The 19,486-nt window shown below is 38.3% G+C and overlaps 1 protein-coding gene across 1 annotated transcript in view; it reads right to left on the reverse strand.

The window, feature by feature from the left end:
• plxna4 (plexin A4) overlaps positions 1 to 19,486 on the reverse strand; it is a 317,143-nt gene that overhangs the window by 10,238 nt on the left and 287,419 nt on the right. The window contains 3 exon segments of the mRNA XM_046872953.1: positions 5,426 to 5,595; positions 11,156 to 11,346; positions 14,421 to 14,520. Of these exon segments, the coding sequence (XP_046728909.1) occupies positions 5,426 to 5,595; positions 11,156 to 11,346; positions 14,421 to 14,520 (461 nt within the window).

Below are 19,486 nucleotides of genomic sequence, written 5' to 3' on the forward strand. Positions count from 1 at the left end.
ATGTCGGCTTTACTGAGCCACTCAGTTATACATTTATTTTTTTAAACCTGATGAATCATGCTTTGTGTACCAGCATGACGTTACCGGTCGTTATCATCCATCAAGTTTTAGTCGAGATCGGCATTATTACGAGAGCTGAAAAATCCACTGATTTATAGCTGGAGAAATAAAGCTAATGCTGATGTGAGAAGGCGAGCCAACACACCAATTATCATAAAGACAAAGCGCTCTGTGTCCACAGCAGCTGACGGGAGGCTTTGACGCCAATTTTCAGGAAGATGGAGGACGAGGAGTCGAGCTCTTCAGCACGATCTTGAGTGCTCTTTTTTAAATTGCACTGCTCGATGTGTCAGACTGGGTCATACGGAAAGATGCAACTTTAATTGATAAATAGAAAAGTTTCAGTCAATGCAGCACATCTTACTTGTGCAAGTCCTTAGAAACAAAAGTTACGCAACACCAGAGGAAATCGTGGGGTCGTTGTAGCACCACGTGGACGCAAATCACTACAACCGAATGTTGGGTCTCAAATCAGATACTTACAATATATGCGCTGAGGTTTTTTTAGACACCCGACGATAAGATTCCACATTCAGTGCCCGTGTATTGTTATAATAACCTCCATTCTTCTGGGAAGATGTTCCACTAGATTTTGTAGAGATTTGTGCTCCTTCAGACACAAGGGTTTTGGTAAAGGCAGGTAATGATATCGGTGAAAAAGCCTTGGGTTCAGTCAGCGTTCACATTCATCATGTTCAGTAGGGTTGTGGTCCATATCTTCATGAAGCTAGTTTTGAGCATAACAAGTTTCCTAGTTCAAGTGAAGCAAATATTTCATGCTAGTGCAGCTGTGTTCCTCCAGGTTTGTGGAAATAATTTGGGGAAGATCCACATATGGTTGGAAAAGTCAGGTGTCTCAAATAGGGAAGAAACTACACATGGTTGAAATTAGTTCATTTTAGTGATTTGGTTATTTGAATCTCGTTCATCAAGTCTTTTTTTGAGTCATTTTGTTCATTTCGTTCCTTCAATCATCTTTCTAGCAAATGTGGGAGTCACATGACAAAAGAACGAATGACTCAGACAAGAGGACACAAATGAACTACTCAATTCTGTGTCCTGTGTAATGCACCGCATAGCGTCTATGGGAGTCACATGAGAAAAGAAAAAACGATTAGGACTAGAAGAGTTAAACTACTCAATTCTGTTTCCTGTACATCACCTGTGGAGATTTGGCGATGCTGTACTCATGTGCGTTCAGTAGAAAATGAACGAATCACTCTTTGAGACGACTCGTTCTTCTGAGTCGCATTAAAGACTTGTTCAAAATAAACGAATCATTCGTGAGTGATTCGTCACTAGTTGAAATGTCCCGACACTTTTGTCGATATATTGTATGGACTACTCTAGAGTGTTAAGCTGGTTGACTAAGAGCTCAACATTATGTTCAGTAGGGATGATATCAGAGCTCTGGAGCAGGAGCTCTTCTACTCCCACACATGTAAAGCATATCTTCATGGAGATGGCTTTGTGTACATGGGCCTTGTTTTGGTGGAAGAAGTTTCCTAGTTCAAGTGAAGGGAAAATTTCAATGCCATTACATCCTAAGACATCGTACACAACTGTGTTGTTCCAGGTTTGTGGAAATAATCTGGGAAAGAACCACCTACGGCTGAAAAAGGAAGGTGTCCCAATACTTTTGTCCAAATAGTGTATGTACTACTTTAGACCATTAGCTGGTTGAGCTTTACCAAGAGCTCGACATTATGTTTGTCTGTGAAATTTTAAACTTCAGATGAATAAGAGTTTGAACGAGTCTTAAATTTGATTCGGAAGAACGAGTCGACTCAAAGAGTGATTCGTTCAATTTTTACAGGATGCATGAGCAAAGCATCACAAAATCTCTGTAGGTGATATACAAGAAACAGAATTGAGTAGTTTACCTCTGGAATCTTCTACTCCGAATCGTTTGTTCTTTTGTAATGTGATTTCTATACACCGTTTGTAGTGCATTACACAGGAAAACTAATTGAGTGGTTCATCTTATGAGTCCTCTGGTTCGTTCGTTCTTTTGTCACGTGACTCCCATAGACGCTACACAGTGCAATAGATCATGTTTTTTGGTCTGAATCTTGACATTATTGTTACAATAATTACAAAAGTCAGGTGACAAAATAACTCACAACATGGAGCAGTAGATATGAGAGGTGAAGCTACTCATACTGTTTATCATAATCTGTCCTTAGCTGCAGTGACATATTTCCATTATTGGAACTGTAGTCAAAGTTATTGTATGTAGAGTGGAAAACAGACCGACATGGATCTTTTTGGCTCTGCAGCGCCATCTAGTGGATGCCGCATTTACTCCTTCAGGTCTACACAAAGTAAAAAAGTTGCAAGCTGCCCCTTAATATGCACACATAAATATTTCAATGATAATTACATTCACAGCATTTACTGCCGTGAAACAAATCTGGTGCTCTGTGTACTTGCACACTCATCTGAACGAAACAAACAAAACAAAACAAAAAAACAAGAGTGTGAATATAAATAGAGGAAACAGGGACCTGCTGTTCCTCGGGGCGAGGCTGCGCTCCTGGGTGAGGGCACTTTGCTGATGTGAATCATATTGGCTTGTTTGTATCTGCTGGCTGCAGCACACCTTTTGTGCTTGTCTAAAGCAATAAACATATACAAGCTTGCTTTATTCCCTGGCCTATTTGCACTAAAGTGAATGGAAATGATCCAGGTAGGAGTGCCTGTGTGTATATATATGTGTGTGTGTGTGTGTGTGTGTGTGTGTGTGTGTGTGTGTGTGTGTGTGTGTGTGGGATGGAAGAGGTTGGGGTCAGTGTTCGCTCTGTTTGCAATGTGCTCATTAATTTTCCAGGCAGTGCAGTTTTTTTTTGTCATAGGCAAGAAAAAAAATTAAGGGGAAAAAAGAACGAGAGGAATAAGAAAGGACACTGCAGTAAAGTGGATGCGGTGTGAAGTGCGTCAGAGAGAGAGAGAGAGAGAGAGAGAGAGAGAGAGAGAGAGAGAGAGGGAGAGGGAGTCTACAATGTTCTTATAAAAAAATCATGGCTGAATAAAAGAAAATGAATTCAGACCAGACCACAGTTGGAGATCATGGAGATGAATGCTCCATGACATTATTCCTCTGGTTGCATTGTATGAGCCCAAATGTTTGCACCCCTACAGAATTTTTCTGATATTTCGTTTCCAAACATTTCCATAACCTGAGGACAAAAACGCTGAGGACATTTCACAGAAATGTAATTTATGGCATTGACATTTGGTACATGTGAATCCACAGACGTTCCTTCATCGTTCATTTCATTTTATCTTTCGTGACTGCTTTATCCTGGTGGATACCGAGCCTGGGATGGCAACACTGAGTGCAATGCACGATGGATGGACACACTTATGCAAACCCATACACCCACAGGAACATCAATTACAGCGCTCAATTAACCTACTGACATGTTTTTGAGTGAACATTGCAAAGAACCCAGAGAAAAACCCTGAAGAACACACACATTCAGTTTCTTTGACTTTGAAATATATATATATATATATATATATATAAAGGGGGGGTTACAAACTTTTGCACTTACATGTAGAGTACTTTTTCGCCCATACACGCATACACGCACATTTTAAATGTACAGCTATCTATCCATCCATCCATTCATCCCTCTATCCATATAGAGCCTGTCTATCTATCTATCTGTCTGTCTGTCTGTCTGTCTGTCTGTCTGTCTGTCCGTCCGTCCGTCCGTCCGTCCGTCCGTCCGTCCGTCCGTCCGTCCGAAATGAGATATTTCAATTCAGATGCTACTGGTGCACCCAAACTTTTGCACCCATAAGTTATAAAGCCCTCTACAAAAGTGTATCTCTGTCCCTAAGAATATACAAAACAAACTGCATATATATAGTGTACCCGTTTTAAATCTGTCAAGGGTGTGACCCTATGCACACATCTACTGAGAGAGTACAATAGGCTGTTTTGCATGGTGTAATAACCCATCAGCTGTAGTATAATTGCTAAATCTAGTATAATAGAACTGAGCTTTTTCATACCAGCAGGATATCAGACTACAGCAGATGTCCGACCGGTTCGAGCCGGTCGTATCCATATAGGCTCAGCGATCCACTTAAAAATATATATTTTACTTATTAATTATAAACAAACGGCCTTTTAGCTTTGAAACATCGTGCATTCCAAAACAGCTCGTCAGCACCGAGTGTTCAAGTTAGCGTTTTTAGGGTGAATCGCTTTTTTGGATAGTGTGGAAGACAGCAGCATATTTCACTCGGAAGATGAAACGAGTCTGTTGTTTCTGCAGTACCTAAAGATGGAGCTCTTCTTTCCCCCCGCTGTGAGCGACATTAGTATGTCAGCAAAAAAAAAAACACAACACGCCAGGAATATCGGTCTTAGTAAAGAGACACGCAATAAAAAACCAACGACACAGCGGCAGCGCTAGGCCCAGCTCGCGAAGCGTGTTTGCAAGAAATGACTATTTATCATTTTGCCTTTGTTTTCTTTGTAAGAACGTTTTCATTACGTCTAATCTGGACCCATTTAAGGCGCTCGCAAACGAGGTAATGAAAAAAAGAAGAGGGGAAAAATTAGGGCTGTAAAGTCCATTATGGATCATTGGCCCTGGGAAGGTAAAGGTTAAAAAAGGATTACCATTTGTTCTATTTTCATCCATTCATATTGCCATCCATCAATCCATCCATCCATCTATCAATCCCTTAATCTAGCCATTAATCTATCCATATGGCCAATTAACCATTTGTCCATCTGTTGATTTATCCATCCAGCCATACATACATCCATATAGCCATCCTTTCACCTATATAGTAATCTATCTATCTATCTATCTATCTATCTATCTATCTATCTATCTATCTATCTATCTATCTATCTATCTATCTATCTATCTATCTATCTATCTATCTATCATCTATCCATCCATCTATCCATCCATCCATCCTTTCACCCATCAATTCATATAGCTATATGGCTGTTCATCCATGCATCCATCCACACATATATTTAGACATCCATACATCCATTAAGCCATCCCTCCACCTATTTAGTCATCCATCCATCCATCCATCCATCCATCCATCCATCCATCCATCCATCCATCCATCTATCCATTCATCCATCCATATAGTCATTCATCCATCCATCCATCCATCCATCCATCCATCCATCCATCCATCCATCCATCAATCTCTTTTTCTCCTCTCAATATGCTTCCTCACACACTCACTTTTAGAGCGATCAAAATTTTGATATGATGCCTGTATTCCTGACCGCAGCCGATGATGAGATCTAACACTCCTAACTACTAGCTTTAGAGCATGTGTTTTTGTGTAAACGTGATATTCATGTGCAGACTCTTACCAGTTGCTCTTCCACGTGTGCCGGACGTGAGGGTCGTGGATGCCATGCTTGTCGGCTTGCTCGTCCAAAAAGTCGAACATGTATTTAATGGCGAGCGGGAGGGCGCTTCCTCGGTGCGCCGTGCTGAAGATGGTCTCGAAGAGGTCGTCTACAAACTTCTGCAGCGTGCCCTGTGAAGTCACAAAAGAGGATAAGACGCATAAGACGTTATGCGTGAGGTTTTCAGTTTTGTTGGATCAGAGGTGCATTTGATTGTTTATTCATTTGTTTATTTATTTATTCCAATAAATATATTGTAGAACTTTTTTTTCTTTAATGAATTATTCTCAACTTTTCTTTGACATTTTTATTTCATTTTTTATTTTATTATAATTAAAAGCATTATAATTTCATGCTATTACTCTTATAAACCATATATTTAACACATAACATTTTCCATGACTCCTGCACTCATAATGCATCAAATAAGCATTACAACGTATTATAGCATTTGTACTTTATACAATTCCTTGCATAAATCTGTATAAATGGCACTATTATGACATTGGCATTCTATAACAGCATAATGTCAGGCTCCATAAGCATTATAATACAAACTATAATGCATAATAATGCACTTTTTATTTTGTACAAATAAATGAAAATTATAAAGCATTATGTAACCTGACATTCAATTCTATTCATAATTTTCAAAGTTTCAAAGTTCATCAATAATGACCATAAGTGAGACTAGCATGAGAAAGAAACTCAACTCAAAAGGGAACCCATTCTCATCTGGGTGACACCAAATGTCTATTCATCACAATTCCACCATCGTTGATGTTATTAGCTGTTCACTGATGGACACTTAAAAGGAAATCAATGAATTTCATGGCAAAAAAAGATTTTCTATGAAAATAAAGATTTTTAAGTCCAGCGTCAGCTGAAATGAAGTCCCGTTTATTATGTATTATGAATACAAGCTTTATAAGAGTTATGATTCTTTCATGCTCTTATTTTTAGATGTATTGATCTCAGTGTACCTTGACAACTTACCAACAGTCACAACACCATGTCTGAAATCGCATTTTTTCATACATCCTGTTTAATACCATCTGGGACCAGGTGGCAAGTCTAAATAAGCCTCTTTCATGCAGCTGGATTACAGCCCTTTGGCGCACCGATGACCTGTAATATCATTTAAGCGTTGTCAACTTTAAGAACGCGTGAAGTAGATCTAAGGGATCTAATCCACTTACGTGAGCCAACAGGACGTGAAGCAGTTGCAGAGAGGAAAACCGAGATATACACAAAAAGAGGATGGGATGAGGAAATCTAAAAGTGTATGAGTATGAGTAGCAATAAAATCCTATTTTGGTTCAGAGGAGACTGGGATCTGGGAACTGGGCGAAAAAAAACCTTGTTAAAAAAAACCTGTTAGCCGACGATCTCAGCAGTGATTCTGCTGCATTTCACATTCCACACTAGTTATCTTTTCCCTACAAGGACGAAAATATATTTTTCATGGCTGACGGATGGATTGATGGATGAATGGCTATATAGATAGATGGATAGATGAATGAATGGCTATATAGATGAATGGATCGATGGATAGTTAAATGGTTATATGGATGAATGGATGGATGGATGAATAGCTATATGGATGTGTGGATGAATAGATGGATGAATGGCTATAAGGATGGATGGATGAATAGCAATATGGATGGAAAGATGGATATATAGATGAATGGATAGATGGACATATGGATGAATAAATGACTAGATAGTTGGATGAATGGCTAGAGGGATGAATGGATAATTGGACGAATGGATGGTTGGATAGATGAATGGATGGATGGATGAATACTTTTATGGATGTATGGATGGTTATATGGATGGATGGACATATGGATAGATAAATGACTAGATAGTTGGATGAATGGCTAGAGGGATGAATGGATAATTGGATGAATGGATGGTTGGATAGATGGATAAATAGTTATATGGTTGGATATATGATTGAAGGATGAATGGATGGATGAATACTTTTATGGATGTATGAATGGTTTTATGGATTGATGGATGGATAAATGGCAGATAGATGGATGAATGGCTATATAAATAAATAGATGAATAGCTAAATAAATGAATGGATAGTTGGATAAATGGGTGGATGGCTATATAAATGGATGATGGCTATATATATGGATGGCTGGAAGAATGAATGCATGGATGGATAAAAGGTTATATGGATGAATGGATAGATGGATGAATAGCTACAGTGAGGAAAATAAGTATTTGAACACCCTGCTATTTTGTAAGTTCTCCCACTTAGAAATCATGGAGGGGTCTAAAATTGTCATCGTAGGTGCATGTCCACTGTGAGAGACATAATCTAAAAAAAAAATCCAGAAATCACAATATATGATTTTTTAACTATTTATTTGTATGATACAGCTGCAAATAAGTATTTGAACACCTGAGAAAGTCAATGTTAATATTTGGTACAGTAGCCTTTGTTTGCAATTACAGAGGTCAAACGTTTCCTGTAGTTTTTCACCAGGTTTGCACACACTGCAGGAGGATTTTGGCCTCCTCCACACAGATCTTCTCTAGATCAGTCAGGTTTCTGGCCTGTCGCTGAGAAACACAGAGTTTGAGCTCCCTCCAAAGATTCTCTATTGGGTTTAGGTCTGGAGACTGGATAGGCCACGCCAGAACCTTGATCTGCTTCTTACAGAGCCACTCCTTGGTTATCCTGGCTGTGTGCTTCGGGTCATTGTCATGTTGGAAGACCCAGCCTCGACCCATCTTCAATGCTCTAACTGAGGGAAGGAGGTTGTTCCCCAAAATCTCGCAATACATGGCCCTGGTCATCCTCTCCTTAATACAGTGCAGTCGCCCTGTCCCATGTGCAGAAAAACACCCCCAAAGCATGATGCTACCACCCCTATGCTTCACAGTAGGGATGGTGTTCTTGGGAGGGTAGTCATAATTCTTCTTCCTCCAAACACGTTTAGTGGAATTTTGACCCAAAAGTTCTATTTTGGTCTCATCTGACCACATGACTTTCTCCCATGACTCCTCTGGATCATCCAAATGGTCATTGGCAAACTTAAGACGTGCCTGGACATGTGCTGGTTTAAGCAGGGGAACCTTCCGTGCCATGCATGATTTCAAACCATGACGTCTTAGTGTATTACCAACAGTAACCTTGGAAACGGTGGTCCAGCTCTTTTCAGGTCATTGACCAGCTCCTCCCCTGTAGTTCTGGGCTGATTTCTCACCTTCCTTAGGATCAGTGAGACCCCACGAGGTGAGATCTTGCATGGAGCCCCAGTCCGAGGGAGATTGACAGTCATGTTTAGCTTCTTCCATTTTCTAATGATTGCTCCAACAGTGGACCTTTTTTCACCAAGCTGCTTGGCAATTTCCCCGTAGCCCTTTCCAGCCTTGTGGAGGTGTACAATTTTGTCTCTAGTGTCTTTGGACAGCTCTTTGGTCTTGGCCATGTTAGTAGTTGGATTCTTACTGATTGTATGGGGTGGACAGGTGTCTTTATGCAGCTAGCGACCTCAAACAGGTGCATCTAATTTAGGATAATAAATGTAGTGGAGGTGGACATTTTAAAGGCAGAATAACAGGTCTTTGAGGGTCAGAATTCTAGCTGATAGACAGGTGTTCAAATACTTATTTGCAGCTGTATCATACAAATAAATAGTTAAAAAATCATATATTGTGATTTCTGGATTTTTTTTTTTAGATTATGTCTCTCACAGTGGATATGCACCTACGATGACAATTTCGAACCCCTCCATGATTTCTAAGTGGGAGAACTTGCAAAATAGCAGGGTGTTCAAATACTTATTTTTCTCACTCTATCTATCTATCTATCTATCTATCTATCTATCTATCTATCTATCTATCTATCTATCTATCTATCTATCTATCTATCTATATATATATATATATGGATGAATACATGGATGAATGGCTATGTGGATGTATGAATGAATAGATGGATGGATAGATGGATGGATGAATTAATCGCTAGATAGATGGATAAATGAATAAACGGATAGATGGATGGATGGATGGATGGATGGATGGATTAATACTTTTATGGATGTATGAATGGTTATATGGATGAATGGATTGATGGATGATCATTACTTGAATCAGGGCGACTATTTACTGCAATTTGAATGAGATGAGCAATAAAAAAGAGCATGCTAATGAGGGGTGGGGGGCAACCTGGTGGGTTTCACTTCCTTTTTTTAATGAAAAGGTTTTAATACCTACAGAGAAGTCAAATTAGGGACAGAGCGAGAGAAGGAAATGAGGGACGCTCACAGTTGGGGAAAGATTAAACAGGTAGGGAGCGAATAGAATCGAGGGGAAAGTCTTGAACGAGCGGAGTTTACTCTTTTTCGCTCCTTCATTCCTTTTGAATAGCGAGCGGATAAGGAGCGCTCATGGAAGATTGAAGGTGTTTGCTGGAGGAGCGAAAAAGGAAACAGTCAATTACAGCGCCGTCATACCAATCATTTCTTGCCGAGAGAACTGGCGGCATAATAAACTCGATATTAAACAAAAAACAATCCGTCTGACTGATGAGATGCGGCCCACACGTTGGGCAGGGAATCAGGCAGGCATTCGCTGGTGATTTGTCTGGCGTTCGCAGAAATCTATGTGTTGGATGCGTTCGAGCTTCTCGTAGGTGCTTATTGGCAAACAAGAAACACAAGAATGACAGATGATAAAGCCACACACACACACATATACATGTACACACATTTTCTCTCACAAACACACACACACACACACACACACACACACACACACACACACACACACACACACACACAATACTGTCTACAGATGAAGGGATTTGTCATAACTCTTTTTGCTTCTTGGATTCAATCGATCACAAGTGATGAAAAAGTAAAAAAAAAAATTCTCTCATCCATTAGATTTAGTACAAATGTGGGAACTGCAATTAGGCTCTAAGTTTGTGGTAACAATTTGGGAAAGAACCACATATGTTTGGAAAATCAGGTGTCTGGAATTGGAATTAAAAAAAAATTTTGTTTTAGAAAAGTCAGGTGTCTTAAATTGGAAAAATAAACACATATGATTGGAAAAGTCAGGTGTCTCAGTTGGGTTTAGATTTGGGTCTCCTAGTTCAGGTGAATGCAATCTTTCATGCTAGCACATCCAGAGACATTGTATACGCTGTATATGTTTTGTGGTAACAATCTGGGTAAAAAGCCACATATGGTTGAAAAGTCAGGTGTCTTAATTGTGGAAGAAACTACTTATGCTTTGAAAAGTCAGGTGTCTCAAATGGGTCTAGATGTAGGTCTCTTAGTTCAAGGTAATGGAAAAATGTTATGATAGCACATCCACAGACATCGTATACGCCATATATGTTTTGTGGTAACAATTTGGGGAAAAACGCTGTCCTTGGTTTATTCTCATATTTACAAGAGTGCATCATATGCCGTTAATTGTGACCCAGGCTGTAAACCTAAAAACAGAACGATAGGAAAAATGATGGTGTATGAAGCAACTAAACGCTCCAGCATTTCTCTCCAGCTGAGTCTGTAAAAGCACAGCGATCCATCTGAACTAAATCACTATATTGCTCTATTGTAGGTACAAAATTGCAATTAAATGAGTCAGGTGACTGTGTGAGAGTAACTATTGGGTGCTTATCTAGTGCTTTTTATTGATTCTTTGAGAGCTCACCTTGGTAGCCAGCAGTCTGGTCAGATAAATCTCGGAGACCATCTTGCTGCCGCGGTCGCCCTCTTTCTGGTCTCCGTGCTCGTGGTTCTTCACCAGGTGCCAAACCTTGACTCCACTTTCCAGGTCGGGTGTGATCATGGGTGTACGAGAGCGCAGGCTGTCTGGGCTACCTGTGTATTTGATCATGTTTTCTGAAGAAAAGATAAAAAAAGAGATCTCAGGTGACAATCACCAAGCAATTTTATTTATTTATTTTTTAGTAACAGGGTGCACATGTGATTCCAGGCCTATCAGCTCACACCAAGTTGAAGATTGGATATGAATGTTTTAGCACGTACGGCTGCTTAATTTTTCATCTCGGCCGATCGAACAGGTGTTAAGGCAGATGAGATTTTTATGGCTCCGCCAGTGGCAGGGGTGAGCATGACATACGAAGAAGGCAGCTCAGAGAATGTTTACGCAGCGTGAAAAGAGCCGATCAGCAAAAAAAAACGCCTTATCTGGTTAAGAAAATAACACTCACACACGTAACGTGGAGCTTTCACCATGTTAGATGCAGCAGAAATCAATTTCTCTAGAGAAAGAACAATTCTGCTGAGAGACAGCAAAAGTGTTCCAGTCCAGCAGAGAGAAAAGACAAAGAAGCCCAGAAAAAAGATAGAAAAGATTGAGGGCAATCAGGACACATTGAAGAGAATGAAGGAGAGAATGTATATGTAGATATGAGCAAAATAGCAGATACTTATAAAACAGGACATCGTTGGCATTGTTTATTTGGCAAGCATCTGAAGGATGAGGTTTGGTGTGCAGAGGCGTCAATAGCGTCGAGGGTTCGGGGATTTGTATATTTGTGGTATATATGGGTATTTGTATACTTGTAACAGTGTTGCATTGTGGGTACATTATTAAAAGACTTACTTATGTTTAGATTTTTACAGCATGCAGGTTGTTAAAATATTTCTTTGTCTACAATTACATATTACAATAAACAATCAAGTGAACACACTTATAAAGATATAATATAGACAGTAAAGTAATAGTACTGTGCAGCTTGAGATAGTGTAGCACTATTTAAAAAGAAACAATCTGCATACCTTATGAATTGAATAATCGTTATATTATACATATATAATATAATATAATATAATATAATATATATATATACAAATGTGTATAATAGCATGCTATGGAATGATATGGCATGTTATAGTGTAGTATAGGCCATTGATAACTCACATTCAAGTAGAGTATAGTTCAGTATAGCATTGTATAGTACAGTACAGTATAGTATATATTGTACAATACAGGACTTCTGTAACACATAGACTGTGTGTATAGTCAAGAATAGTATAGAACAATATGGTGCAGTATAGTACTGTACAGTACAGTATTGTATAGTACAGTACAACACAGTACAGTACAGTATAGTATAGTAATGGCCCTATTGAAGGTTGTGTGTATTGTGAAGTATAGTATAGTATAGTATAGTATACTATAGAATAGTACAGTATAACCATTTTTGTAAGCTGCAGACTGTGTGTATAGTCAAGAATAGTATAGTACAGTATGGCACAGTACAGCACAGTATAGTACAGTATAGTACAGTATAGCACAGTACATTATAGTACGGTACAGTATAGTACAGTATAGTGCAGAGCCATATAGTACAGTGTAGTATTGTGTAGTACAGTATAGTACAGTATTGCACAATACAGTATAGTATGGTACAGTATAGTGCAGAGCCGTATAGTACAGTGTAGTATTGTGTAGTACAGTATAGTAGAGTATTGCACAATACAGTATAGTATGGTACAGTATAGTGCAGAGCCGTATAGTACAGTGTAGTATTGTGTAGTACAGTATAGTACAGTGCAGTACAGTATAGTACAGTGCAGTACAGTATAGGCCTTCTGTAACCTGCAGACTGTGTGTATAATCAGTATAGTATATAGTATGTAGTATGTATAGTGTGTATATTATCAGTATAGTATAAAATAGTACAATATAGTATAGTATAGTATAGTATAGTATAGTAATTACCCCATTGTAGATTGTGTGTATAGTAATGTATAGTATAGTATACTATAGAATAATATAGTATAACCATTTTTGTAAGCTGCAGACTGCGTGTATAGTCAAGTTAAGTAAAATAGTATAGCATACTTTAGTACAGTATAGTTTTCTAAAAGCCCGCAGGTCTTGTATATAATATTGTACATTATAGAATACAGTATGTAATAGTATAGTACATTATCATTAATTATGTTATAGTTATGGCAATTGGCTTTTCATTTTAATATATAAAATGTAATTTCAGTCAAATTTTCACAGTATGGTATTGTATACTATATCGTATATATTATACAGCCTAGTATAGTCTTTTATTTTAATTATGAATATTATATTTATATATTTAAATATTATTCTTTGTAAGAACCATGTGAGCTTATTAAATAAGGTATTAATAATTTACCCACAACGCAATACTGCAATTCAGCTTTATGCACCTGGACCGTTCTGCAAATCCCTGAACACACAACAGTGAAGATCGCTGCGTGCTGGAGTTTGGATGCCAAGAGGAAGGAAGCACAATGAGCTCATGTCTTTTCTTTTTGCTTCGGTGTCTTTTGTCCTCTGTTAGTTCAAAGAGCATCTCTGGTTCAGCTCAATTGAAAAAAAGCTCCCTTTCGTTTGAAATTAATTCTAAAAAGGTACTAAAAAGATGTGTGGCATCCACTCCCTCACTTTCCTCTTACCCTCCCTGAGGGACATGTCTGCACACACACACACACACACACACACACACACACACACACACACACAGCATCTCTCCCTTCATTTAGGGCTAATTTGGAGCCGAGGTGAAAGACTATGGAGATGAGACGTTGTTAATGCTGTATTTGATGTGTGTTGGAGAGTGCTCACGCTGCCCTGGCCCTTTGATCTTCTACTTTATCGGATCCGAAAGCATGCTGTGCGATAGGAGTCGGATGGCTACGTCTCAGGAGGGAAGTCAAGTGCAAAGAGACTCATTTTCTGCCTCCGTCCACCTTTGTGTGAATTTGACTCTCTTCATGTAAAGCCCTCTCAGCTTCTTGGCTTTCTGGCTAGTTATTAATGAAAGATCTCTTTCATTTTGCCCAGTTTGCTTTTAGTTTTCTATTAAATTAGTCTCTTTTTTAAATCCTCAGCTAGTCAGAAATATACACACACTGCCACATATAGATCGGACACTTATTTCCCAAATTATAAGCACGATGCCTACCGTATTTGCTCGCAGACGTCCTGGAGACGGTGGAGTTGTTTACAGAGTTGTAGGCAGTGACCTGCTTTGGGACGAGGGCCACCAGCGCATTATCAGATACCTGCAGAAGTAGAAGACAAGCATTACTATTTTTTATTCGTTACAAATGACAAATCATAACATTTTACCCCTCATAATATCATAATAATCTCTGAATGGTAGAAAGAGCTGAAACTGGAGACTTCTTCCATATACACTAAAAAGCACTACCCATATACTAATAGTCTTTAATCACGTGGTGGAACAGCAGTGCACGTCCCCACAAAATGAGCTGTTATTATAGAAACACTAACGCATTTATACACTCATACACTCATACATAGAGTTACAACTTCGCTATTTTCAGAGCTGATGTGATATCAAATCAGTAAACAGCACTGGGGTATAATATAATATAATATAATATAATATAATATAATATAATATAATATAATATGAAGTACATTTTGAATTCTTTCTATATAAAAGTACATTAGCAAACTGATAATGTTATAATTGTATCTATGATTTTTTTTTTTCGGGGCGGTATATAAAATTGCCTTTGTAAAGATCTCCACTCTCCTGCTCCCAATTCAATGATGTATTTTCCAGATCTAAGCACTCAGGCATCGCAACTTTATGAAACAGCCGTGATCATCCAGACAAATAGATTCAATCAGCACACAGACAGGGGAATTTCCATCCCGGTGAGTTTTCCCTGTCTCAGCACAATCTGGCAACCCGACGTCTGACCCACTTACAGGGTTAATTAAGGTGATCGCCAGCGAATTGTCTCGGAAGTGCCGGTGAATACATGAGGGCTCCAGGAGACAATTACTGCATTATTTTATCTCTCCGGTATCTAACCGTAGATTTAAAAGCGCTGTTCATTACACAGATAATGTGAAATATAAGAGAGAGTGATCAGGATAGAAAGGCAAGCGGATCTGACCACACAGGGAGCATGATGGGAATGGAAAACCACTTTTCTCAGTAATTGTGAAGCAATTACAGTCATTAGGTTCATCAGTATCTTAAGCTATTATATAAAAAAAAAATCAACTGTGGGAAAGTGAAGTCGTTCTTTTCTTTATTTTCATCACTGCACGTAGCGAGCGAGTCTGAGAGTGCGAACTGGCACTTTGGCGAGATTCTCGATTGCTAATAGCGTTCAGATGGCTTAGATATAGAAAATGTCAGCAAGAGCTTATATAACACAGTAAGATGTTTCCCGACAGGAAATCAAAGAATTAATGTCAGCGCCTTGGACGAAGCAGGATGTGTCTGACTGGTGAGAGACAGAATTAGAGCTGAATGCACTCTGCGATTCTTATTCCCATTCACAGGGAAGAAAAAGAGCAAGAATCATGCTGAGTGAAGCTGCAGAGCATATTGTAGTGAGTCAATATGTAAAATTGTGAAAATAAGTAACAGTAAATGAATAAATGAATGGATGGATGGATGGATGGATGGATGGATGGATGGATGGAACAATGAATAGGTGGATGGATGAATGGCCTATATTTGTAGAATTATTTTGTGGTATTTTGTAGATTTAACCTTGTGACTGGTGAAAACAAGCCATGGGAATAAAATGAATGAATAAATAAATTAAATAATGACTGAATGGATGGATGGATAAATAAATGGATAGATGATCACATCAAGCTAAATGGGAAATAGCCATAAACAAATGAATGAATGAGGGGACAGATTGTAGTGTAGAATGTTATATCAAAATCTGGAGGAATAAATTCATGAATAAAAGGAACAAACATATAAGAAATGTAATATAATAATAAATGCTGAATGAATAAATGAATAAATAAATAAATTAATGAATACAAGGCATATACAGTAGTACGTAGTTGTAGTGTATGAGTCTAGGTGCAGATACAAATAAGGTAAGGTAAAAGTAAGACATGCTGAATGAATGAATGAATGAATGAATGAATGAAAATTTGAAACAGGTTGAATAAAAGAATGGATGGATGGATGGATGAATGAATAAATAAATAAACCAATCATTGTACAGTAACATGTAGCTGTAGTGTAGGAGTCTATTTACAGTATGGCAAAAGAAAGACATGCTGAATGAATGAATGTACAAATGAATGAATGAAAATGTGCAAAAGGATGAATAGATGAATGAATGAATGGATGAGTGAATGAATGCGTGTACAGTAGCATCCAGCTGTAATGTAACAGTCTAGCTACAGAGCGGTAAGAGTAAGACATGCTGAATGAATGAATGAATGAATGAATGAAAATATTGAATAAATGAATGGACTGGTGTATGTATAACTGAATGAATGAATGAATGAATGAATGAATGAGAAAATGAATAAATGAATAAATGAATGAATGAATGAATGAATGAAAATTTTAAACAGGTTGAATACATGAATGGATTGATGGATGGATGGATGAATGGATGAATAAACCAATCCTTGTACAGTAACATGTAGCTGTAGTGTAGGAGTCTATTTACAGTGTGGCAAAAGAAAGACATGCTGAATGAATGAATGAACAAATGAATGAATGGAAATGTGCAAAAGGTTGAATGGATAAATGAATGAATGAATGAAAGAATGAATGAATGAATGAGTGTACAGTAGCATCCAGCTGTAGTGTAACAGTCTAGTTACATAGCGGTAAAAGTAAGACATGCTGAATGAATGAATGATTGAATGAATGAATGAAAAGATTGAATAAATAAATGGACTGATGTATGTATAAATAAATGAATGAGCAAATGAATGAATGAATGAATGAAAATGTGAAGATGTTCAGCAGGTGCAATTTGAGAGTTGCCACAACTGCAAAAATCTTCAGAAGTCGTGTGTGTGTGTGTGTGTGTGTGTGTGTGTGTGTGTGTGTGTGTGTGCATGTGTGCGTGTGTGTGCGGGCGCACGAAGGATAAAACACCTCTCCTCACCTGAAAATAAATTAACTTCTGTCTTCATTATCTCATCTCCGATTCCAATCACCTCCTAATCCAGCCTCCAGCCCGCCACCCACATACCCACACGCCGCCCATGTGACATTTAATTTGAGAACGTCGCAAACCTCTATCTTTCCATCTCTTTCTCTTTCTCTCTCCCTTTCCCTCTCTCTCTCTTTCGCTTTCGGAAAGCTCATTTGATGGGTGGCAGGCTTGCCTAGTAAATTATTTACAGTGTAATGAAGCATGTGCCTGTCACCTGTCCTCCAGAAGACAGAAAAAAATCCAGAATGTGTCGATGATACGATATAAACTGTGTGTATATGTGTGTGTGTGTGTGTGTGTGTGTGTGTGTGTGTGTGTGTGTATATGTGTGTGTATGATAGGCAGCTGATTGGCACTTCACATGCCGCATCAGGACATGAATTTTGTCTTTCCACGTCTCCCGATTTCCCCCTGTGCACTATTCATAGGACCTGTCAATCAAACTCAGGTGTTTTTAAATCTGATCCCGTGACCAGGAAAAGATTGTGGTTGTTTAGTCTTTTACAAGGTCAGCTTAGGTGATGAGGGTCAAAAGAAAAAATCAAACAGAAACACTATGAATGTTAAATGAACAGATTCTCGCAATCTTTTTATCTCTGGCGCGGCCTACATCGGACGAACGATGTCTTTTTCCTCAAGAGAAAAAAAAGCGCACGCATCAAATCCATCACTGTGATAATGGAGCGATATGGGGATAAAAAAAGAAAAGAAAGATGTGAAAAAGATAAGCGATCTGCATTTCATGGTGTCCTTGTACCAAAAAAGAGGGACGATAAAAACTGGTTTGCTTCAAACCCTGAAAGTCACAAAACCCTTATTATTAAACGATGAGTCGAACCGTTGATTTGATCAAATCGAAAAGAAGTAAGAAATTAAAATATTTATAAAATATCTAAAATATTCACTCAAATATATGGCAATGTCACTCAACATGATTGTTTTCCAGTGGTGATTTTTTTAGTGTTCATTTCTTTTTTTTATTAAACAACACAGTATTTTTTATCCATTTATAGCTACATTTAATATTGTAAAACATTCAGAAAACGAGTGCGTTCCCTCTCCATTTACAAGATGTTTTTTTCAAGAAAAGCTGGACATTGCGAGGAAAAGTAGCCAAAAGAGTTCAAAAGTTATTTTTCAATAAACCTTTATAACTTTGCGTTGTGCATTTCTGTAGAATGTGCACAAACACAATTTGCCGCCAGGAAAACCGTAACGTGAGGAAAAAAGTGCACAGAAATGCACTTTTTGGGGTCGTATTATGAGTTTAATATCGATGCTTCTGCTAGAGATAATGTATGTGGGTGGTGCAGCTGTGGCTACAGTGAAAGGAGACTTATTGAATCATGTTTATTGGGTTTCTTGCTTCAATCTAAATATGTGAGATGCCTGTCTGTGATGCAGCGCTCTGTTATGCTGCGCTTCTCTATAATAATAATAATAATAATGATATAAAGATGGTTTTTCTATAACCGTGGCGTCATAATGATGGCATTGAGAGGTGGATTGTTTCAGGTAGGAATGAGACACAGATAAACAGACAGACAGACTGTTGCTATAGAAACGAGAATGTATTTGAACGATCAAAAGCTGCAAAAATGTCAGTGCTGCTATAGAGAAAAACGATTTGACCAATCAGAATCCAGAATTTAACAGCGCTACAAACTGTAATATCGGCGGCTGCCTACACCTACCAAGAATCAATACTGCCTTGATATTATTGAGTGTGAGTCTTTAAATAGAAACCACACACACACACACACACACACACACACACACACACACACACACACACACACACACACACACACATCGTACATGTCTTTGTTGTTGATTGTATAAGTGGGAACAAGATTGCACTGTCACAGTTATGCACAATTGCAGTCACTATGAAGTGTATATTTTTCACTCTGTTGTAATCAACAGCTGAGGGCTGCCTGCAATTGTCAGGCTTTTAAAGAAAAAAGAAACCCAGAAAAAGAGAGAGAGAGAGAGAGAGAGAGAGAGAGAGAGAGAGAGAGAGAGAGAGAGAGAGAGAGAGAGAGAGAGAGAGAAAGAG

Source organism: Silurus meridionalis, chromosome 18, assembly GCF_014805685.1.
Source record: "Silurus meridionalis isolate SWU-2019-XX chromosome 18, ASM1480568v1, whole genome shotgun sequence".
Taxonomy (NCBI): Eukaryota; Metazoa; Chordata; class Actinopteri; order Siluriformes; family Siluridae; genus Silurus; species Silurus meridionalis.